Source organism: Globicephala melas, chromosome 20, assembly GCF_963455315.2.
Source record: "Globicephala melas chromosome 20, mGloMel1.2, whole genome shotgun sequence".
Lineage (NCBI taxonomy): Eukaryota > Metazoa > Chordata > Mammalia > Artiodactyla > Delphinidae > Globicephala > Globicephala melas.
In genome coordinates, this window is record NC_083333.1 from 13,982,598 (window position 1) to 14,006,981 (window position 24,384).

The 24,384-nt window shown below is 41.4% G+C and overlaps 1 protein-coding gene across 1 annotated transcript; it reads right to left on the minus strand.

The window, feature by feature from the left end:
* Positions 1-228: 228 nt before the first annotated feature.
* LOC115855814 (myosin-2) lies at positions 229-24,109 on the minus strand. Its single transcript, XM_030861401.2, has 38 exons — positions 23,906-24,109; positions 23,673-23,816; positions 21,996-22,152; positions 20,979-21,006; positions 20,781-20,895; positions 20,602-20,694; positions 19,908-19,971; positions 19,690-19,788; positions 19,127-19,230; positions 18,414-18,552; positions 17,626-17,744; positions 17,388-17,537; positions 16,107-16,277; positions 15,672-15,981; positions 15,131-15,207; positions 14,185-14,272; positions 13,976-14,093; positions 13,202-13,325; positions 12,977-13,113; positions 10,891-11,146; positions 9,078-9,320; positions 8,788-8,964; positions 8,560-8,705; positions 8,386-8,476; positions 7,911-8,300; positions 6,651-6,777; positions 5,839-5,957; positions 5,501-5,697; positions 4,600-4,783; positions 4,353-4,518; positions 4,126-4,250; positions 3,650-3,958; positions 3,359-3,562; positions 2,905-3,030; positions 2,644-2,814; positions 2,456-2,560; positions 2,241-2,336; positions 229-381 (listed from the first exon to the last, which is right to left on the minus strand). Exons 1-38 carry the CDS (start codon positions 24,107-24,109, stop codon positions 229-231), a joined length of 5,826 nt encoding a protein of 1,941 aa, XP_030717261.1.
* Between the last annotated feature and the right edge of the window lie 275 nt (positions 24,110-24,384).

Consider the following 24,384-nt stretch of genomic DNA (forward strand, 5'->3'; position numbering starts at 1 on the left):
CTCTCAACCACTGTGCCACCAGGGAAGCCCTGATTATTCAAGTTTTGATGTCGCTTCAGGAAGAGAGAGAGAAAAGAAAAGACCAGTCTAAGGATATTGCTTGCACAGTGCCCTACGCTCTTTATTTCTTTTGCAGTAGGGCAGGATAGACAATAATTACAGAGAGAAATGACCAAAGACTTCACATTTTGTGCTTCTCTCCAGTCATTCCATAGCGTCAGGACATGATCACTCTTCACTTATGACTTTCGTGTGAACCTCCCGGCTCTTCACCCGCAGCTTGTTGACCTGGGACTCAGCAATGTCAGCTCTTTCCTCTGCCTCCTCCAGTTCATGCTGGAGCTTGCGGAATTTAGATAGATTTGTATTGGATTGTTCCTCCTGAGAATAAAAATGGAATTGTGAGGCACCCATACCGGGCATCTTTCTAGACTCTGTAGGCCTAAGGGAAGAAAGGACTTGCCATCTGCAGAAAAGTTAAAATACCCAGTGGGAAACCTTATTGTCTTACCACCTTCTGAATTTTGCTTATCATTAAAATTAACTTTATGATTTATTTGGGGCTTCATGTCTCATAAATAATCGCAACTCTACTTTTGCAACCAAAAGGTGGAAAAAAAATATGTACTACAATTAGAGTAAGAAAAATATAAGAGCAGAGAAGAAGGCAAGGATAAAATCATGCTTGTTAATGCTTGCTGGAAGATGACTATTCTCTTGAATTAGATATTCTTTATCATTAGGATGAATTTCTTAATACCTTCTTTATATTGAAATAAATGTTGAATTTTATCATATATCATTTTGGCACATTTCAAAACAATCACTTTTTTTCTCCTACTTTGGATGTAATGATTCTATTGACAGACTCCTTAATATTAAGTAATCCTTACTTTGTAGGAATTAAGCCTATTTAATCACTGATGGACAGTCTCCTTAATATTTATTTATTTATTCTTATTTGGTTGCACCGGATCTTAGTTGCAGCAGGCGAGCTCCTTAGTTGTGGCATGTGAACTCTTAGTTGCGGCATGCATATGGGATCTAGTTCCCTGACCAGGGATCGAACCCAGGCCCCCTGCATTGGGAGCACAGAGTCTTAACCAGTGGACTGCCAGAGAAGTCCCGACAGTCTCCTTAATAAAAGTAAGGGTTGCTATAACTATACTCATGAATAAAACTGCCTTTAGTATCTTCCCCCCTATTCTCTTTTGGACAGGTTTTGGTATGCAGGTTATGCAAGCTTCTTAAAATGATTTGGAAATCTTTTCATCTTTTCCCATGCTCTGGAATCAGGGATTATCTGTTCCTTGAAATTTTGAAAGACATATCTGGACCTGAGTCTAGTTTCAGAAGTATTTCTGAAATAACTTATTCAGCCAACTTAATAATTTATATTCTCTTATTTCTTTAAGATTTTAACTGTCTTAACAGATTTATATTTTACATTTAAAAATAACCTTTCTACCTGTATGGTTTGTCCCATTTCTCATTTGTAATGTTGTGAGTTTGTATTTTCTCTCACTTTTTCCTTGATTAATCTAGTTATAAGTGTATTTATTTTATTAATTCCCTAGATGTTAGTGAGATTATCAAATTAGAAAATAGAATACTCTAATCTAATTCATTAATTTCTACCTTTATCTTTATCAACACCTCTTACTTTTGTTATTTTATTATTATTTATGATTTCTTTATTGGACTGTCAGTTTTCTTCATTTTTTAAAATTCTTGATTCATAATGAAAGCATATAAAGCAATGAATTGTCCTTCAAGGACAGCTTTGGTTACATTCTAGACTTATAAATTCTAGATTTCTTCCTTGAAATTTTATTTACAGTTAAAAATCATTCAGTAATTATGTTTTTATTTAATTTAATCCAAACATTTTTTAGGAAAGTTAGTTTTTTAACATTTAAGTGCTTGGAAATTTTTGTTTATATGTTCTCGTTACTTTACAAGTTTATCACACTGTGGCTAGAGAATGTGACCTGTATTATTTCTGCTTTGAAATTTTTTGATTCTTTGTGGATTGAATGTTAACTTTAAAAATCAATCTATTAATATTACAAATAGTAAGCAATGAGTTAAAAACATGCAAACGTTTTTAAGAAGTACACAGTCTTCTATGAAGCAAACAGCTTATTTACTACAAGAAGTAAATAGTAAATCTAATTATTTATTTATTAGTTTTTCTTAAGAGAGGACTTCTCCCTTCCCTCTGTCTTAAGGATACTTACAGCCTCCTCAGCTTGTCTCTTGTAAGATTTCACTTTTGCCTGAAGTTTATCTACCAAGTCCTGAAGCCTGAGTATATTTTTCCGATCTTCTTCCGTCTGAAAGATGATAAAAACCACAGGGCCTTACTTCAAAAGCACATGACTGTTGGATCATCTCATGTGAGTGTTTCCTGTATATGCAAGGAGTGTTTAGCTGATAAAAACGGTTGCTGTACCTGGTAGGTGAGTTCCTTCACTCTCCTCTCATGTTTGCGCAGGCCCTTGACAGCTTCCGCACTACGCTTTTGCTCACTCTCAACCTCTCCTTCCAGCTCACGCACCTGCGAATGAGTAGGCTCTTAAGAACTTTGATCCAGTAAGGCATTGGGAACAAATGGAAATAGATAGATATTGAGAGACCCACCCTGGCCTCCAGCTTCTGGATCTGCTTCTTCCCGCCCTTCAGGGCCAGCTGCTCAGCCTCGTCCAGGCGGTGCTGCAGGTCCTTCACCGTCTGCTCCAGGTTCTTCTTCATCCGCTCCAGGTGGGCACTGGTGTCCTGCTCCTTCTTCAGCTCCTCGGCCATCATGGCCGCCTAATTAGCAGTAAAATAAAACCAGTAGAGAGAGCTGAGACAGCCCATCAAGATTCTAACTTGACCACCCCCGTGTGGCCCTCTGCTCACGTCAGTGATGGCCTTCTTGGCCTTCTCTTCTGCATTGCGAGCTTCTTGGATAATGTCCTCCATCTCTCCCTGGATTTGGGAGATGTCTGTCTCCAGCTTCTTTTTCGTGTTGATCAGGCTGGTGTTCTGGTTAAAATATCAAATTTAGAAATACTGAGTACATGAGAGCAAAATTACAATGTCCAATGTTCTAATGAACCCACAAACTAATTAATTAAGGTAACTAATTAGTATCCCTTCTTGTTCCATAAATTATCTGAGTTGACAATATACTTCTACAAGACAGTCAACTCTGAATGTCACAGTTCATATAAACAAAAATATTGTTAATCCAAAGATATTTTAAACTTTAACCTCCATAAAACATTATGAATACATTTTTAGATAGTACTAAGATTTGAGCAAGAATTTCATTTCCAGTCCACTGTATTTTTTACTTTTATGTTATACTCACCTGGGTGTGCAGGAGCTGGACGCGCTCGCTGGCATCCAGGAGCTCCTGCTCCGCCATCTTCCTGCTCCTTTCCGTCTGCTCCAGGGTGGCCCGCAGCTCCTCGATCTCGGCCTGCAGCAGGTTGGCTCTGCGCTCCACGATCGCCAGCTGCTCCTTCAGGTCCTCTTGGCCCCGGAGAGCATCATCCAGGTGGAGCTGGGTATCCTGTGGAATGAATGATCATTGAGACACCTTGTTCTCAGGGCTGCAGTCACCCCAACTGCCCTGGGACCATCTCCTGAGCCCATTTACCTTGAGGATGGCTTGGGTGTTCCTGTAGTTCTTCAGGGCCTCAGCAGCCGTGCGGTTGGCGTGGTTCAGCTGGATTTCCATTTCATTGAGGTCTCCCTCCATCTTCTTCTTGAGCCTGATGGCATCATTTCTGCTCCGGATCTCAGCATCCAGCGTGCTCTGCATGGACTCCACGACTCTAATGTGGTTCCTCTTCAGCTGGTCAATTTCCTCATCCTTTTCAGCAATTTTCCTGTCAACTTCAGACTTGACTTGGTTCAACTCCAGCTGGATGCGCAGGATCTTCCCCTCCTCGTGTTCAAGGGATGCCTTAATGACAGCAAGGGGTGACATTAGCAGGGAATGGAAGCATTCAGAAGTTTTTCTGCACATGTTCCTTCCACTAATTTTGTGCTATTTCTTTTTCTGTTCAATATATGTGGCTAGTCCTAATTTTTTTTTTGAATCTGTTTACAATGCACATTTTTGACATGTACCTCTGCCTCTTCTAAAGCAGCCTGAATTTCAGACTTTTCTTGTTCCACTTGTTTCTTTATTTTCTCCAGTTCATGTATATGTTTCCCTCCTTCTGCAATCTGCTCAGTGAGGTCAGAAATCTCCTCTGTTGTTTGGGTAAAAGACAGGTAGAGGTTTGATGAGACAGAGGACATAAGAGGAAGGTTCCTCCAAGGCATGAAAATTATTGAAAGTGAAAGGGACTCACGTTGCAAGTTTTTGTTCTCTCGTTTCAAAGTTTCTAGCTGATCCAAGGACTCCTCGTAGGCGTTCTTCATCTTGAACAGCTCAGTGCCAAGAAAGCGGGCCTCCTTCTGAGCGGCCTCGAGCTCGACATGAGTTTCCTCATACTTCTGTTTCCATTCTGCCAGGACCTGAAACACCCACCAAGAGTGGTTACCTCCTGGAAAGGATAGAGGACAATGGTGGAGAGCAGAGACTGCTGTAGAAACTACCTTATCGAAGTTCCTTTGCTTTTTGTCCAGAGCTGCGCAGGCAGCGTTTGTCCTCTCCACATCGAGCATGAGGTCCTCGACCTCATTCTGTAACCGCTGCTTGGTCTTCTCAAGGGAAGCGCATTTGGCGTTCACGGCTTCTACATGTTCTTCAGCAGCCTGCAGCCGCTGGGCCAGCTTCTTCCTTGAAGATTATGTATGTTTGTAGAAAGAAGTGAACCAAACCAAGAATTATGAACTATTACCATGCTGAAAAGTATGGGGAACTTCATATTAAAAATATCCAATCATTCACTCAACAAATATTGATGAGCTTCTTTTATGAACCAGATGCTGAGTACACAGCAGTGAACAGGACAGAAAAGGTCCCTGCCTCGTGAAGCTTCCAAACAAGTGAGAAACAATAAGCAAGTGAGAAAATGCATAACAACATCTTGCAGATATAAGTGCAGTGAAGGAAAATAAAATGGAGTATGGCGTGGCCAACTATTCTAGATACTCAGGGAAGTCCTCTCCGAGGAGGTAATATTTGAGTCAAGATCTAAAAGAAGTCAGAGTGAGCCAGAGGGAGATCTGGGGGGAGAGTATTCCAGACACAGAGGGGCCAACAACTGCAAATACCTGAAGCAGCAATGAGCTTGGTGTGCTTGACAACCAGCAATAAGGCTGATTATCTGTATAATTACTTGTTATTCTTTGTTTCCTAGCCTAGAGTTGAGGCTAGGAGGGTAGTGATGGTGTTTGCTTTATTCATGTCTTATTCTCAGGGCCTGATAGTGCCTGGCAAGTAGGAGCTAATTAATGAACGTTTATGGGCTAATTCACTGAATCTTCAAAGATTGTGTCTTTCTGATTCAACATCCAGTGTTCTCTGCACATTTTCTCCTATCTGTGCACATACTTGGCCTCCTCCAGCTCCTCCGTGCGCTGGATGGCGTCCGTCTCGTATTTGGTCCTCCACTGGGCCACCTCACTGTTGGCCTTGGACAGCGCCCTCTGCATCTCGGCCTTGGCTTCCTGCTCCTCCTCATACTGTTCCCGCAGCAGGTCACAGTCGTGGCGGGAGGACTGCAGGGCGTGGGCCAGGGCGCTCTTGGCCTGTGGAGGTAGTTACACCTTCTTTTTACTGTACGTTTAATTGTTTAATTATTAAGTTTCAAAACCTTTTTAAAGTTGGTGTAATGGACTCCAGTTAGGGTCAGGTTAGGGGAAAAAAATGAGTCTTAGAACGATAGTTACCTTTATCTCCTCTTCAAGTTGCCTCTTTAATTCCTCAGTCTGTTGAGTAAATGCTTGCTTGCCCCTTGATAGCTGAGACACCAAAGATTCTTTCTCATCTAGCTGACGTGAAAGCTCACCTGTAGGCAGAAGGAATGGCACCACTTTTTAAAGCAAAGGAAAAGTTTTGCAAAAGCCCATATTAGAAATAAGTTTAAACTCTCAACACCGCCTTCCAGTTGAGTACCCAGGTGATTCAATTCTCTGTTGACACCTTCATGCTAGTGTCAGATTTCTCATCTTTATGGTGAAACTTACATATTAACCTGAATGAATAAATACAGCTTAAATTCTCTTTGTTCTCTCCATAACTGATTCTTTCAGGGTTATATAATATCGTGCAAAACCTGTTGATAACTGTCAAAGACGGTAGCTAAAATGTCTAATTCTACATTGTCCCTGTTTCATAAGACATTTGAGGGACTGGGTTATCCATTGCCCTATTCAGGAATTTGGTTCACTCTGATCTAGACAAAAAGAAGCTTAGTCTAAAACAGAAGCCGTGGACCCATGCTGGAGTGACTCCTGATACCAAGCATCCCCTCCATGTGACCAAATCCTCAAGGCCTTTGTGGAGCAGAGCTTGACCCAGTCCTGTGGAAGTCTTCATCTCCAGCACTGTCCCCAAGTGACCTTGCATGTAGGATGAGAGCCTGAGCTGTTTGGTGAATCACACATATTCTCAGTTGCTTTTATTAGGCTCTCACATCACGATATCAGTTGTTTTTGACCACATCATCTCCACTTTTAGGCCTCATAGAGGAGAGAGTTACCAGATTCTGTCTGCAGGCGTCCCCTCTGAGTTGTCAGGTCATTGATCAGCCGCTGTTGCTCTTCCTCCTTCGATTTCAGCTCGCTCACTTGGTCTTCCAGGGTGCGGCACATCTTCTCTAGATTTCCCTGCGAGAGAAAAAGTAGAAGAAGCAAATGAAGACATTTTAATAATATTTTGCTATTTCTTCTAAAACAGAAAAATATTTATTTTGACATATAAAATAAATTTTCTTATATGTAATACGATATATTAGAATTTTTTCTATATATTTTATGATTGCTGTCCTAAGTTGAAACTATACATTGGGGTTTTTAAAAAGCTAATTGTGAAGCTTTGTTCAGTATTCCAGGCATACCTCATTTTGCTGCTCTTCACAGATAGTGTGTTTTTTTTTGGTTTGTTTGTTTGTTTACAAATTGAAGGTTTGTGGCAACCCTGTGTCCAATAAGTCTGTCAGCGCCATTTTCCCAATAGCATTTGCCCACTTCGTGTCTCTGCATCACATTTTGGTAATTCTCACAATATTCAAACTTTTTCATTATTGTATTTGTTACAGTGATCTGTGATCAGTGATCTTTGATGTTACTACTATGACTCGTTGAAGGCTCAGATGATAGTTAGCACTTTTTTAGCAATAAAGTATTTTTAAATTAAGGGATGTATATATTTTTTAGACATAATGCTACTGCACACTTAATAGGCTACAGAATAGTGTAAACATAACTTCTATATGCACTGGGAAACCAAGACATTTGCGTGACTTGCTTTATTTTGATAGTTGCTTTATTGTGGTGGTCTGAAACGAAACCTGCAGTATCTCTGAGGTATGCCTATAATAAAAAAATTAAAGATCATGTACTAAATTTAAGATTTTTTGAGAATTGAATGGCACGTTTTCTAAAAGCATGTTTATAAATACTTGATTGTTTTTATGTACCGTGAAACTTTGCTTATTGGATAATTGAGAATTTTGGAGACCTGTGTTCTCCAGTTGGAGAAGAGAACACTCACAACCGATGCTCACTGCTGGTGCTGTCATTTGTTAGTAGTGTCATGGGGCCGATGCGCTTATTAACTTCTTTGAATATTAGTTTCTTCATATGATTAAGTGGAAATAATACAAATACTAACATCTTTCTTGCTTACCTCCTGGATTACTACAAAGAACAAACGACATGTGTGTAAAGGGCCCTGTGCAAACTGTGACATGCACATAAAGGGTCATTGTTGTTAATAACAATTTCTCAGACTGCGGTACCTTGGCTTTGGAGACAGTCTCCACGTTGCTAGCAAGGTCATCAATCTCCATCTTCATCTCACTCTTCTCCTTCTCCAGCTTCTGCTTGACCCTCTGCAGGTTGTCAATCTGCTCCCCCAGCTCGGCCACACTGTCCGCGTGCTTCTTCCTCAGCGTAGCCGCCGTGGCCTCGTGCTGCAGGGTGGCCTCCTCCAGGTCCCTGCGCATTTTCTGGAACTCGGCCTCCCGCTTCTTGTTCATCTCGATCTGGACTGAAGTGGCCCCGCCGGCCTCTTCCAGCCGCTCGCTGATCTCCTCCAGCTCCCGGGAGAGGTCCGAGCGCTGCTTCTCTGCTTTGGCGCGGGAGGCCCGCTCTGCCTCGATCTCCTCCTCCAGCTCCTCGATGCGGGCCTGGCAGTGGGGAAAAGCTCAATTTTAGCCTTTTTATGTCGTAACTGTGCCTCTTTGAGCCAGACTGATGGAAATATGAACTTACTTGCAGCTCTTTGATCTTCTTCTGCAGTTGAATGCCAAGTGCTTGTTCATCTTCAATCTTGCTTTGCAAATTGCTGATTTCAAACTCTTTCCTTTTTGCAAAGTAGCAGAGGATAACAGTTGAGTTCATATGCAACATTGGAAGCAAGTTCATAAGCAATTCTTTCATACTTACTTTTTGAGCTTTTCATCAAGTTGTTGTTTCTCATTTTCAATGTCCATTATGGACTCTTGGGCCAACTTGAGGTCACCTTCAAGTTTCCTCTTAGCCCTTTCTAGGTCCATGCGAAGTTTCTTTTCTTGCTCCAAAGACCCTTCAAGCTAAATACAAATAATGTTGAGTCAAAAGGATTGCTTAGCTTCCTTTCAAAGAAAATAAGTTCCTTGCTAATCCTAGACTTACGTCATCCACTTGCTGCTCTAGCTTGGTTTTAGCTTTGGTCAGAGTGTTCACTTTGTCCTCTTCTGCCTGCAGGTCATCCAGGGTCTGCTGGTGGGCCTCCTGGAGGGCTTTCTTCTCCTTGGTCAGCTTTGCGATGTTTTCATCCAGACCTGCCATCTCTTCTGTGAGGTTTTTCACCTTAGGAAGTAAAAACACTTTGCATTACATGTTACATTTTGGTGGCTTCAGTTTTATGCTTGTATTCCCTAATAATAATAAAAAAGTAAACTTTCCTTGTATACGTTTCCTACCTTATTTTCTGTGGCATGTTTCTCCTTCTCAACCTTGGCCAGTGTCAGCTCAAGGTCATCTATGTCTTTCTTCAGTTCCGAACATTCGTCCTCCAGTTTCCTCTTCTTGGCCGTCAGCTCAGCATTGATCTCTTCCTCATCCTCAGCTCTCTCAGTCACCTCCTTGATTTTGGCCTCGAGCTGGATTTTGGTTTTGATCAGTTGGTCACATCTTTCCTCTGCATCAGCCAAGCCTTCAGCTTCCTTGAATTGGCAACAAAATCAAAATTGGGAAGTAAGAATGAAGTATTTCACAATGATAACAGTGTAAATCACCACTATTGGTTCTTTGGCTTAAACTTTTATGAACCACCTGCTGTGTGTGATGCAGGACGCTTCACATTGTGAGAAAAACAAAATGTATCAGATATTGTCCTGTTCCTTTAGAAGAGTATATTCTACAGTAGATTAGAAAACTTAACCCCAACAAGCTACCATTAATTCAGAAACCAGTTAGTGACGTAAGAGATCAGAGAAGTTATATCAGATATGGTTTCATGAATGAAGTGGCATTTGAGTTGGGCTTTGAGAATGGGTAGGATTTGGTCTTGTAGAGATGAATATATTGGGAGAAGGATCAGGGGGAGAGAAGGGGTTCCAGCGGGAGAAACTCTGGATGGAGCTGCCACTGGATTATTTCCCTTCGTAGTCTTGGCAGATGATCCTGGTTAAGATGCCCTAAATTCTATCTGAGGCATACAGTGATCAAGAAATTCCTAGCAACCTATGTTTCTACTTAAGAGGGTTGGGGGTGGACAGGAAATGAGAGAGAAATTGATAGATACATTCATCAGTGAGCCTCCATACCAGTCTTTGAATACATAAAAGAATAAAATGTGCCGCACATAGCCAGGTAGTGAGTATAGTGGTGTAGGACGGAGTCTAAGTGATTATCTAGGGACAAGAGAAGAGAATTCAGGATAGATTTGAAAGGGGTGGGGACAGAAAAACAGCTCTTTTCCCCTCTGTAATCTAAAAGAAGGAATTATTACACTGCCCAAACTTGACAGAAGAGACCAATCTTAATCAGCAGGAAACACATACGATTTTGTGATGAGTAAATTATACCAGACCAATTCAGTTCACTCCAAATGAAAGACAGTCTCATAAATTACATTTCAGAGTTGATGGAAGCAATTCTAAAACACTTGGATTGGGAGTAGCAGCAGGCTGGATGGAGGGAGAGAGTTGGGGGTAGGCAGAGCGAGTTAGGTACTGATGCAGCAACCCGGGTGTGATGTGCTACAGCACTGACTATGGAGACGGATTGGAAAGAGCAAATCTCAGTTTTGGAGATCAAAAACAATAATTCAATAAAAATTGATGTAGAATACTGTCATTTGTCAGCTATACAGCTGTGATTTAAGACCCATAGACATATAGACATCTAGAAGTTCAGGGAAGTTTCAGAGAAAACAAATCACTCTCTCCATGCTATCCTCTCCTTAATATTTTATTTGGGCTAGCTTCATGTTAAAATCACTTTCAAGGACTGTCTTCATAGGGAAAAGAAGTTGTAAACCCTGTAGTTTGATGAAATTGTACAGAATGGAAGAAAATGGTCAGTTCTAGCTCATTGCCCTGGTTCTGGTTTGGGGGCATTTATTGGGTGATGAAGGAATAAGGACTTCATTAGTACCATCAGAGTGCTTTAACCTTCTCCCTCCAGTGAGTGTCTCTCACACTGACTACCCAACTCCCTGCCTCTAGTTGTGGCTAGAGTCATAGCGCTTGCGTCCTGATTAGCAGTGCACAGGATGATACCACTACTTACAGCCTGAACTTGGAGCTGCAAGTCATTTTTTTCTTTCAACAGTGACACCATCTTTTCTTCCAGTTCCTTCCTTTTTGCCTCTGACTTGGCAAGTTCTTCTTTAGTTCTCTCGAACTCTTCCTTCATGTTGGCCATCTCCTTCTCCGTCTCCGCACTCTTCAGCAGGGGCTTGATCTTGAAGAAGAGTTTCATCCAGGGCCAGTGCTTGACGTTCATGAAGGCTCGGATGTTGTACTGGATGCAGAAGATAGACTCCCTGAAATTTAATTGATGCAAATTAGATATTGTGTGGATGATGAAATGAGATGAAATCTTGGCAGTGAGAGTTGGAGGTTCTGCCTTCCACCATGTTCCTCACCTACTTTCAAAAGCACAGATGAAAGAAATTATATTTGGGGATGGTGGTCAAGGACTCATTAATCATTCCTTTCTCTACGTTGGTGCTTCTCAAACTTTGGTGTGCATAAGAATCATTAACCTCTTTTTTTTTAATTTATTTTATTTTTTTGGCTGTGTTGGGTCTTTATTGCTGCGTGTGGGCTTTCTCTAGTTGTGACAAGCAGGGGCTACTCTTCGTTGCGGCGCGCAGGCTTCTCATTGTGGTGGCTTCTCTTGTTGCGGAGCACAGGCTCTAGGCGCACGGGCTTCAGTAGTTGTGGCACGCAGGCTCAGTAGTTGTGGATCGCAGGCTCTAGAGCGCAGGCTTAGTAGTTGTGGTGCACGGGCTTAGTTGCTCCGCGGCATGTGGGATCTTCCCAGACCAGGGATCGAACCCGTGTCCCCTGCATTGGCAGGCGGATTCTTAACCACTGCGCCACCAGGGAAGTCCCTCATCTAGTGTCTTAATGATCTCATCTCATCAAATACTGGTTCCTGGACCCTTTCCCCAGAGATTCAGATTCTGCAGATATGAGGTGGGGTCTAAAATTTGCATTTTTAACAAGTTTGCAAGAGATGCTGATGGTGTAGGTCCAAGGACCACCCTCTGAGAAGTACTGCTCTGCTTTAGTTCTTTGCAAACTTTCCTACGTGAATGCCACTGAGAGCAGTGAAGGGGGAACCAGACCCCTCAGGGATGTGGGGCATGGGATAAAGGGACTCATTAAAAACTCAGAATTTCTTTGAAAAATCTCTGGTTTTATATTTTAATGTTGTGTGATTTTTGCATTCTACTCTAATCTCATCACATTTGTTTTCATCTAAATTATTTTTAAAAATTAATTACCTTCATATATGGGCAATTAATTGCCCCAATATATATCTATATATATATCTACATATATCTCTCTATATAAATATATATATACGTTCATCACCAAACTTATTATTTTTAATGAAATAGAATACAGTAAAAGATATTAGCAGAACTACAGGTGATAGAAAATCTGTTCCATGTAAATTATTTATATATTTACACACACATACATGTATGCATGGATATACAGGTGGCAATATAAAATGCATTTCTCCCTATGGATCCCGTTCATATGCGTCCTGCAGTTTGAGACACCTGACTCGTAGTCTTAGAACTCTGTCCCTGCATCAAATTAGATCACTAAAAAGCCAGGTACCTCAGTGAAATTGTATTAACTTACTGAAAAAATATTTTTCACCAATTTTGCCCTTAATAATTTAAATCATAATAATTCAATAATAGAAACGATCAGATGAAGAAGTTGTTTCTGCATGTTGAGTACAACCACTGTTGAAAATACTGTCTGCTATGCAGTTCAGTGTATCTTATTTAATGATCTACCCAGTAAATTCATATTAGAACCAAATGCTAGGGCAACACTTTGTCTCTGCTTACTCAATGGTATGTTTTCTCTTGTTAGATAAGACCTACACATCTCTCTTTTTTTATTATGCTTCCCTCTCTTTTTTATTTTTTACCCGAGCATTCGATGTATTCTGTGGTGATGATTCCTACCTTAACTTTTCTGGTACATGTATATCTCCACTTCAGCATCAGACTCTTATTCATTCCTTCTTACTCTGGTGGCCTTATCATATCTGAGCCTTAACTGTAAGCCACCTCAAATATGCTTCTGAAGGATGTGAGTAGACAAGCAATATGTTTGTATACCTCCTCTCCACCATCTTCTGGTACTCCACTCTTGCCAAGAACCCTCTGCACCTGGCCTGGGTTCGAGTAATCAGCTGGGCCAGCTTGTCATCTCGCATCTCCTCTAGGAGCCCCAGAAGGCCAGCTTTGAAGAAGACCTGTGTGTGGGCAGAGTTGCAGATCAGAAACTTTACACAGACTCCAAAGGGACAGGCATAGTGTCTGGTGGGCCTTAGAGACTATTACCTTGGTGTGACCAAATTTATACTGGGTGTGGTCAATGTCGATGGACCCAAGGAGCTTCTCAGAAGCCTTCTTGCTGTCAATGAATTGTCCTTCAGGGATTGCACTTGCATTTAATACCTTGTATCTGGTAAAGTAAATATAGTTTTTTAAAACTTGGTTTATTGATGAGACTAGTAGTAGCTAAGTATTAAATGATCCTTTAAAAAAACCCAGAGCTTTAAAACAATTATTCTTTCTTCACAGGAAGGACGTTGTATAAATAGATGGTCAATCTAGTATCTACTGTCTATTTTTATTCCATTTTACCTTCCTGCACAGTTGCAACTTTCCTTTCTGCCTCATCAGACCCTGTTCTCAGGAAAGTATCCTACAGTTTTGTTCCCATAGTGTGTAGATGAGCAACACAATGTAACATATTATCCTTGCTAGATGCATTTGCTGTTGATAGTGCTTCCCTCTACTGAGGTTTTGGAAGGATTAAATGAAATAATCCAAACATATCAAGCACTCAAAAATGGTTGTTCTCATAATTATTGACGTTAATGTAGACATCTATGAGCTAAGCCCAGGAGCATGGTAAATCCAGTGAAAAGTCTCTAGAGTGCTTAGTATGTGGTATATCTGTGTTTTAAAGGTGTTTTGAGGCTTATAATTTTTTACTCTTTTTGTAGCAAATTAAAAATAACAAAGGCATAGTTTTCACTAAATTGTTTTGCTTGCACTAAATATATTTACACTAAACTCCAGGAAACACCATAATTAGGAGAGTCTGACCTCTGTTTGAAGTCTGCATACAGGATTCTGCTTGGGAACCCCTTCCTACAGATGCGGATGCCCTCCAGCACACCGTTACACCTCAGCTGGTGCAGGACAAGCTCATGCTCCATGGCCCCTAAAAAAAACCCATATTTATTTCACTGCAGAGTTTTGTTAAAAGGAGGTATGGCAGTCATGCTTTGTGCTTCCACTCTAGAACTTCTTACCAGGCGTTTTTGTTTCATTGGGGATGATGCACCGCACAAAGTGAGGATGGGTACTCCTGAGGTTGGTCATCAGCTTGTTCAGATTCTCCTGTGAAATCAGGGAAAATCCTGTTATCTAAGATTTAGACATGGTTATGAGCATGTGGTGATGTCTGTAAAATCAATGTCCATGGCTGAGTTGAATGATCCTTCTGGACCATTTTAACTTAAGGTACCACTTTGGTAAACTTTTCCTGAGATGCAGTTTCCTCCTCAATACCTCTTTCTCCACTTGAGTTGGCAGGAGTTACACATATAAAGCAGGCTGTCAGGTGATTCTTCTCAGTGTATGCAAGCACCGTCCTCCTTCCTACCCTTGTCCCTGGCCACCCACGTACATTTACAAAGCCATTGCCTTCCCATCCTGGATGGTCACCCTTCTACCAAACTCTGTGGTTCTCCAGGAAGGAAATACAAGCCTACACTACATTTGGACTTATTCTCATAAATATAGCTTCCCCTTTCCAACTCTGTCAACTTCTAGGGCATAAAGATTATCTATAGGGGGAACAGTCCTACCAGTTAAATTGAGAATTGACTAGATTATGAACATGGATACCATATTAGGTTCCTTAAGGCCTAGCTGTTAGATTTTCATTAGTCCTACTGATGATTTAGTCTCTTGGAGCACGTGCCATTGCTTATTTGCATGACTCAACTAGATTATGCATAGCAGAGCATTACGTTTTATAACATTTCCTATAAAATATTTTTTATTATTTGGCTTAGCATGAAAGATGACCTGATAATTTCTGAGTAATTTAAAGCTCTTCTCTTCAAAGCTAGATGAACAGAAGCCATTAGTTAAGGTCAGTCCTTTCCTAAATGACTTGTGGAGAGAAGGCTTTGTGCTTTTAAAAACTAATTCCCAAAATAACAAGAGTGTCAAAAACAGTTTGTTTCTTACTCTGAAAAGGGCAGACACGGTCTGGAAAGAAGAGCCCTTCTTCTTACCACCTCTCTTGGCACTCCCGCCACCCGCCTCTGGAGAACAAATAAGAAAAGTTGTCATTCAAACATAGTTTTGAATTGACAGGGCTATTTCTTGCCTATTTGTTGATTTCTGTGCTCACATGGAACATTTTTCCAACACAGATGACCTCTCTGTTTGAGCCTGAATGAATCTTATATGTCAACTAAGTTTGCATCCACTTTTCAGTGGTACTCAATAACCAGCAGATACGGAGGAAAAAGCAGGAGAGAATCATAGAAGCCAAGCCTTTTCATTGGTTGAGATGTTGAAAGTTCCTTTCTGACTCTTTGCAGTAGGGCCTCCATCAGTGCTGGAGTGAATGTATAATCACAATGCAGCCTACTTACTCAGGACTTGGAGGCACAATAGATTTGGCCCTGCAACACTTCAGCCTAGGCTATGATATCACTAGCCTCAATCTAACATCACATTTTGTAGTATCAGGAGAACATGTTGGGATTTTTTTGAGCATTACCTGCTTCAGCACTCTGAGCCCCAGAGAAGAGGTAAGCTAGAGTCTTCATTGCAGACTTCTGGTACAGCCCGACCACCGTCTCGTTCAGGGGGTCCTTGTTCTTGTCCAGCCAGCCAGTAATGTTGTAGTCCACGATGCCGGCGTAATGCACCAGTGAGAAGTGGCCCTCGGCCTTGCCTTTAACCACCTTGGGTTTTTGGAAGTTGGCAGACTTTCCAAGATGCTGTTCATACAGCTTGTTCTTGAAGGAGGTGTCTGTGGCCTTGGGGAACATGCACTCCTCTTCCAGGATGGAGAAGATGCCCATCGGCTGGAAGCAGACCACAGCACAAAGTTACAATTCTATATAAGCATTTTTCTTTGTCTATAGAATTAAACAAGGTGCAGTGAATAATTTAGTTCTCACAAAACATAGTTTCTAAAATTGAAACGGACCTTCTCGATGAGCTCAATGCAGGCGGCCAGGTCCATCCCGAAGTCGATGAACTCCCACTCGATGCCCTCCTTCTTGTACTCCTCCTGCTCCAACACGAACATGTGGTGGTTGAAGAACTGCTGCAGCTTCTCGTTGGTGAAGTTGATGCACAGCTGCTCCAGGCTGTTGAACTAAATAAATGGATGCGTTTACTTTTCTCTTAGCAAATTGAGCAGTTTAAGATATAGGGCTTCTTAATTTAAAAATGTAGACTAGCCTTTAGATTATGGGTATCAAAGTCCTTGGGGGGCTGTGAAATCTACTGTTTCCTCTGCTGCCATTTTATACAAAATCCTAAATCATCATCATTATTAACTCTCCTTTCTTGCACTTGCTTAAATTGACTCAGGTGTTTTTCTGAGTTCCTACTTAATCATTCCATGTTTATTCCCATCATCTTCTGCATTTTCTGTTGACTCATTTAACAGCTAATTTGAAACCCATTAGAAGCTGACTGGGAGGAGTCTTGTGTGGAAGCCATCATGGTCAGCATTGCAAGGGAGCAATAATTGCCACCCCTACTCTTTGATGTGAAGCGAAAAAAATCAAGATTCCAAATATTATGTACAGTATATTAACACACACTCATATTTTTTTAAAAGCCAAAATGTTAACATTAACTAGATATAAATAGCAGAATTAATATGGACTCCTTTTCCTTCATTTTCCATAATTTCTGCCATGCCTAAGTTTTGCATTTATAATTAGAAAAAGATAAACTTCTTTAAAACTATAAGCAGGAAAAATGTGTCTTATAATCAAATATGAGTTTTTATCCCATATCACATTGATGAGAATTAAGAGTTCCTTGCATTGAATTTATTAATGCTGACTCTAAATTGCTGACCTTTTCTCAGCTCTTATTATCTGCCTAAGTGTTTCTGAATGGTTTCCCTACCATATATTCAGAGCATATTATGCACTGCACAGGTTTATTTTGATATTTTTATATTAACTCCACTTTGCATTGTGGGATTTTTAAACCCCTCACTACAACAACCTAATTCCCAACTCCCTTTGGATCATGTAGCAAGTTAAAGAGTCCTCAGTAAGTAGCTTATTTCTTATAGAAGTGGGATTGCCACTACAATAAATGATTAGCTGCCCAATCAGTGTCTTTTAAATTTTAGCATAACTTTTTGACATTGGTAATAAAAGGTTATAATATTCACAGATTTCTTCTTATTGATGTTTCCATTGCTTTACTGTAAAAACCCCTTAGCAGCGTACTACCAACTCACATCAAAGATCTCAAAGCCAGCGATGTCCAAGACCCCGATGAAGTACTGCCTGGGCTGCTTGGTGTCCAGCTGCTGGTTGATGCGGGTGACCATCCACAGGAACATCTTTTCATAGACAGCTCTGGCCAGGGCGCCCACTGCATTGTACACCTTGAAAGACGAAGGTGTATCCCTTGAGGTTCATAGAGGACCATAAAATGCTTGCATCCCTGGCTGTGAATTTGAATTATGTACGTACCTGCTCTACAGTCTGGCCTTTGGTGACGTACTCATTGCCGACCTTGACCCTGGGGTTGCAGAGGGCTTTGAGCAGGTCAGCAGAGTTCAGACTCTGGAGGTAGGCTGCCTTGTCAGCAACTGAAAGGAAGAAAGGATAGAATGATGTTATGGCCCAAAGCAACCCGCTTCCTCAAATAAAAAAAAATTTTTTAAGCTACAGGCATTTTGTGCAGTGTTTTCAGAATATCTTTTTGAGTATTCTTGCCCATTTTTTTCACTAACTTCAAGACCTTGGTTATGGGTAGTGTTCCCTAAAGAACTTCAGAAATTGTAGGGACATATGTCTAATACCCGTGCCGCACATATCTTATATAGGTATACTTTCAAATGCAATTCTTGGAAATGAATTTGTCTTCCCAGGAAAGCTCAAGGGTAACAAGTTAAGAATGTGATTTTCGGGCTTCCCTGGTGGCGCAGTAGTTAAGAATCCACCTGCCAATGCAGGGGACACAGGTTCGATCCCTGGTCCGGGAAGATCCCACATGCCGCGGAGCAACTAAGCCCTTGAACCACAACTACTGAGCCCGCGTGCCACAACTACTGAAGCCCGCGTGCCTAGAGCCTGTGCTCTGCAACAAGAGGAGCCACCGCAATGAGAAGCCCCTGCTCACTGCAACTAGAGAAAGCCCGCACGCAGCAACGGAGACCCAATGCAGCCAAAAATAAATAAATTAAATAAATAATTTTTTTTAAAAAAGAGTGTGATTTTCAAACAGACATGAAGTCAGGTGGATACTCAGTTGATACCTTCAGTGCCATCTGGCTCCGCTTGCTCCTCACGCTGCTTTTGCTTAAATTTCAAGTTTCCATAATGCATCACAGCCCCCGTGAGCTTGTAGATAGAGATCTTCTCATCATTAGTAAAGCCCAAAATATCAATAGCACTCTGCCAACACAACCAATAGAATGACTGTCAGGTTATGATCCATAACCTGGTTATGTTGTTATGTTAATAGTTAACATGTTTATAGTTAATATGTTTACTATTAATAGTTCACATTTGGATAATTCCTGATTTGTTGGTCAGACTGAGGAAACTACCAGTACTGATGGGAGCAAGGAACTCCTTAGATTGGGTGTCTAGGGAGCTAGTCAACTGGAAGCCAGCACAGAGCATTGGAATCACAGGCGCATACTCTCTGAAGATGCAAAAAGTAAACTTAAAATAGAGAACAAGGATAGTAAACTTATTATTTTGAGAGGTGGTATGGATTTAATGCAAGTAGATTATTAAAAAATGGTTTAGGGAAATTCGGAAAGGATAGTTCTTTAAAAGACTATCATGGGCAAGTGAGATGTTGCAGGGGCACATCCCAGTCTTTTCAGTTGACTCCAGGTGGCACATCCACGCCCATCTTTGAATCTTCTTTTGTGATTTCTACGAGAAACTGAGGATTTATCTAGCGGGACCGTTGCTCTGACCCCAAATAATCATTCTAATTTTCTTGTGTTCTACTTACATCCGTGGCCATCAATTCTTCCTGATCATCAATGCTGGGCACGCTGATCTCCCCTTGACTGACGAATGGGAAATCAAATGGGTTGGTGGTAATCAGAAGCATTTCTAAGTACATGGAACAGAGAAAAGGTAAGCAGAAATATCCTCTTCATTAAAATAACAGATTTCTAGACAAATTCTAAGGCACTAGGATGGAAAAAGCCGTGATATGTTATTGCCCAATGAAAAAAAGAGATTACGGAAGAGCATGTAACTGTGATTCCAGTTACTGTATGTATGTATCTATTTGTAAAGATATATCTACAGAAAATGACTGGAATGATATTCATCCAGGTGTTTATAGTGATTATTTTCATAGTGATAGGATTTGGAGGTGTTATTTTCAGTTTTCCCTTTGAATTTTTATAATGAGCACACATAAATTTTTACCAAACTTACAAAGCTGTTTTCAAAATCAAGACAATATGTACAGTTGACAAAATTCCATCGTGGAATACTGAGTTGGACCAGGCATTGCTAGGTGCGGGTGTAGTAATTTTGGAAAGGAATTATTACGTTTCTTACCAATTAGTTCTGGTTTCTTGTTGGATGTGATCTGATAAAAAATATGATAGCTCCTTTCAGCCTTAAGCTGGAAAGTAACTCTAGACTTCTCTAACAGATCTGGAAGGAAATAAATGACAAAGAGGAAAAATGTAAAAATTCATATGAGATGCAAATTTTAGTCAATATTATAGGTCATAAGAAACAGAAATTATTGTAAGGTATATGCAAGCACTTACATGTTTCAATATCAGCAGAAGCCAGTTTTCCTGTAGTGCCAAAGTGAATTCTAATGAATTTACCCTTGAAAGAAAAATTAACATTACTACTTTGTTTTTGAATCATATCAAATCTTTGAGAAACTCAGAACACTTGAAGTGCTGACATTTTAATATTAAATCAATTCAGAGACAATTTGTTTCAGGTAGAAAAAGGTGTATCTCCTATTTTTTAGGTAAGATAATTTTATCTTTAAAATTTAAAAATTGTGGATAATTGTAAATAGTGAAAGATGAACTCAGATATAGGGTCATATATCTTTTTTTTTTTTTTTTTTGTGGTACGCGGGCTTCTCACTGTTGTGGCCTCTCCCGTTGCGGAGCACAGGCTCCGGACGTGCAGGCTCAGCGGCCATGGCTCACGGGCCCAGCCGCTCCGCGGCATGTGGGATTCTCCCGGACCGGGGCATGAACCCATGTCCCCTGAATCGGCAGGCAGACTCTCAACCACTGCACCACCGGGGAAGCCCGGGTCATATATCTTTTTAGACAGAACTTGGATCCATGTTATTACATGCTCAGAGGAAAAGGAAAGAGCCATGGTATAATATAATTAAATTAGAATGGAATGAAAAAGACTCAGAGAATGTTTTCACAAACATCCCATAAATTTTGACCAGTGAGCAGTGTCTGTAATAGTGTCCAAGAGACTTACAAAGCGAGAGGAGTTATCATTCCTCACGGTCTTGGCGTTGCCAAAGGCCTCAAGCAGGGGGTTGGCACTGATGATTTGATCTTCCAGAGTCCCCTGCAAAGGCAAGAGCATTCCTCACATGTGGGGCTCGGGAGTTTCTTACTAGACAGCTTGGATCCTGACGTGGCAATCAGACCCACCTGCATTTTGCCACTAGTACTTTCCTCCTTCCTCTTCTCGCCAGTGACTGCAATTGTTGCAAAGTACTGGATGACACGCTTCGTGTTCACAGTCTTCCCAGCCCCAGATTCTCCGCTGTCAAATAAAAACCAAGTCAGTAGGGGTCCCACAGCTGGTAGCTATTGCAGTCATGAAAAGAAAGCATCAAATCTACTTACGTGATCAGGATTGACTGATTCTCACGGTCTACAAAAGAGAGATTAAGGACGGTCAGTACTGCCTAACATCTTACGGAAAAACCTGAACGAACATTTTGGCCAACCCAATATTTGTAAATGGAGAGTACATAAAATGGCATGGACTTAGTATTTTTTTTTTTGCGGTACGCGGGCCTCTCACTGCTGTGGCCTCTCCCGTTGCGGATCACAGGCTCCGGACGCGCAGACTCAGCGGCCATGGCTCACGGGCCCAGCCGCCCCGCGGCATGTGTGATCTTCCTGGACCGGGGCACGAACCCGTGTCCCCTGCATCGGCAGGCAGACTCTCAACCACTGCGCCACCAGGGAAGCCCCATGGACTTGGAATTTTTCAGCAGTCCCGAGGACTTGGCGGCCCTAGGCCTAGCACCTTTGCCAGCACTGCTCTCTCCTGCTCCCTGTGCCCACCCCCGCCGCACATTAGTGTACAGACTGCCATTGAAACAGAACGCTGCAAAGAAGCAGCAGACTTTCTCTTTTTATACTCCACCACTAAATACTCACTGAAAGTGGACTTTGGGGTTTTCAGGTGGATTTAGATGACAAGTTAGTAACATGTTTATTGTAGGTACAAGAAGTAATGAAAAATAGGCATTAGAGATATTTTTAGTGCGTGAGAAGGAGTAAATATGGTAAAGGTGGTACCTTTGGAAATAATCATGGCCTTAGTCATATTTTTAGGGAAAGTAAAAGTTCATTTTGATGTTTTACTCTCTCTGAAGGGGAAATCTTTCAGCCCTTTCCCCAGGTTACCTTTGTACCTTAGACTGACCTAGCTGAGACAATATTCTAGGAATAAGATGTACGGTATAACTGTTTTAATACCAGATACACCTTAAAATCTGGAGTGTGTTTAGGTTGGTTCTGGGCAAAGGGCAATAGCATTTAGGGGACCACCTCAAAGAGTGTGCTGAGACGGGTAGAGTCTCTTTCTCCTATGGTTCTGTTCTAAAAAGATGCACAAAACATCCAACTCACCAGTCAGCATGAACTGGTAGGCGTTGTCAGAGATGGAGAAGATGTGGGGCGGGGCCTCCTGGCGCTTTTTGCCTCGGTAGGCAGCCACCACCTCAGGGTTGTACACCGGCAGCCACTTGTAGGGGTTGACGGTGACACAGAAGAGGCCTGAGTAGGTCTATGCAAGGGAGTAAGAAAGAATAACTAGCTGAACACCTTTCCTGTGATTTGTGCAATTAACTCATTAAATGAATTTTCACTAAAAGGAACACTTTAATTAAGTGCTCTACATGTCTTCAAGGCATCAGCACAAAAACTAGTTGAAAGGTTCAACAAGACAGCAGAATCCTTGAGGGAAGGGACTATAGCTTAGACTTCTCATTATTCCTTTTGGGATTTGTCACAGTGATTTTCACATAGCAGGAGCTCCAAAGTTGTGGGGTTTTTTAAATGTAGTATAAGACATTTTTTACTGTAGTTTAGAAAATGGGCATATATTTCCTTTGTAGCATTAAGATATTCAAATTCATAAAAACATAAATTTGGTACCGAAGTACTCAACAATATGGAAAATCTTCTTAAGATACTGTGATCCAGTCATTTAAAAAGGCACACATGAAGGTATGCAGCAGTACTGGGGAGATATTTGTAAAATACTACTGAGTTATAAAGATACAGAACACAAAATGATGTAAATACGTTATGATTACAACAGATGGATTTCCAAAATCTTTGACAACTGGTCTAGGATAAGTACAAACCAATCAGAATGGATGCTGACTCTAAACACCAGGTACACTTGTGTAGGTGTTGTCCAGCTGACTAGTAGCAGTGGCTAAACTATACAGAAATGACAGGAATTCCTTGACGGTCCAGTGGTTAGGACTCTGAGCTCCCGTTGTAGGGGGCGCGGGTTTGATCCCTGGTTAGGGAACTAAGATCCTGCAAGCTGTATGGTACGGCCAGAAAACAAAAAACAAAAAACAAAAAAACCCTGTACAGAAATGTCAGCCTAACATAATAGATTCAATTAGAAAGTACTACTGAGTTTGTATTATGTGCAAAGCCTCTGCAAGGCCCTAAGAATGAAACATAAATGAGATGTTGTTCCTTGAGGAACTTTCAGTCTATGTAGGAGACAGACACGTAAATGACTGATGGTGGAAAAACATTGTCAGTGTTATTGCAGAGACAGAAACAACAGGACATGACATCCAACTTTGCCTGGGGAAGTTGGGAAGTTTTCATCAAAGAGGCATTCCACCCAGAAGGGACCAGAACACAGAGATACAAATTGTGGTTATTTTGGAGGAGTGAAAATTGGTCTTTAGAAACATTATTTTTAAGTGTTAATACATGAGTTTATATTTTCCTTCTGAATGATTCTGCATCAGGAATGGGGATGAGGGGAGATGTAAGCACGTGGTTGAGATATAAACAGTAGCTGCTCTAGCGTTTGTTCAAGGGCTCTCTGGCAAACCCAGTCCTTGTGGACAACGGCCTTGCCTGGCTTTGGATGAGAAGACAAAGGATTAAGTGCCAGCTGTTGGGTTGAGCCTTACAGCAGCAACCGTGAGCCTTTTAACTAGTGACATTACTAGTGAGAGCGCAATGAGTCACTACTTGTAACCCATTTATACTATAATGGGCTGACAGGGTCCAGTGATAAAGCCCACTTTGGGGGTGGGGGGCACTCACGTAGATCATCCAGGCTGTGTACCGCTCTTTGAGGTTGTACAGCACTCCTGGCTCGTGCAGGTGGGTCATCATGGCCATGTCCTCGATCTTGTCAAACTTGGGAGGGTTCATGGGGAAGACTTGGTCATCTTTCACTGTCAGAGTCTGGTGAACAGGAAGGGTAACTGTTTGTCAACTGAGTGACCACACAAAATAATCAGTAGAATGTGGTTGGCTCCTGGGACTCTACTCACTGCTCCTCCTTCGGTCTTCACTGTCACTTTCCCACCTTCTCTGCTCTGGATAGTCCCTTTGACAAAGGATTCCTTGGGCTCGACCACAAAGACAGATGACTTGGCGTCAAAGGGCCTATTCTGGGCCTCAATGCGCTCCTTTTCAGACTTTCGGAGGTAAGGAGCGGCCTCCCCAAAAACGGCCATTTCCTGGTCTGAACTCATGGCTGCTGAACTCAGAGGTCCTAAAGGAGATGAAACATTTCATACTAGAGATTCCGGATTGTCATCTATATCCATAAATCTCTATCTTGATGATATTTCAGAGGCCCAGTTGAAAATTCCATCAGGCAGGTGCACTGTACTCCACGCTACAGTTATTGAAACAAACATATTACAAGGACTCAGAGGCATCAGGGGTCACTGTGTACCCAGCATTGTACACAGTGGCTTTTTTCTTCTTTCATCCTTCAAGAATGACATTCTAATAAGAGGGCTGG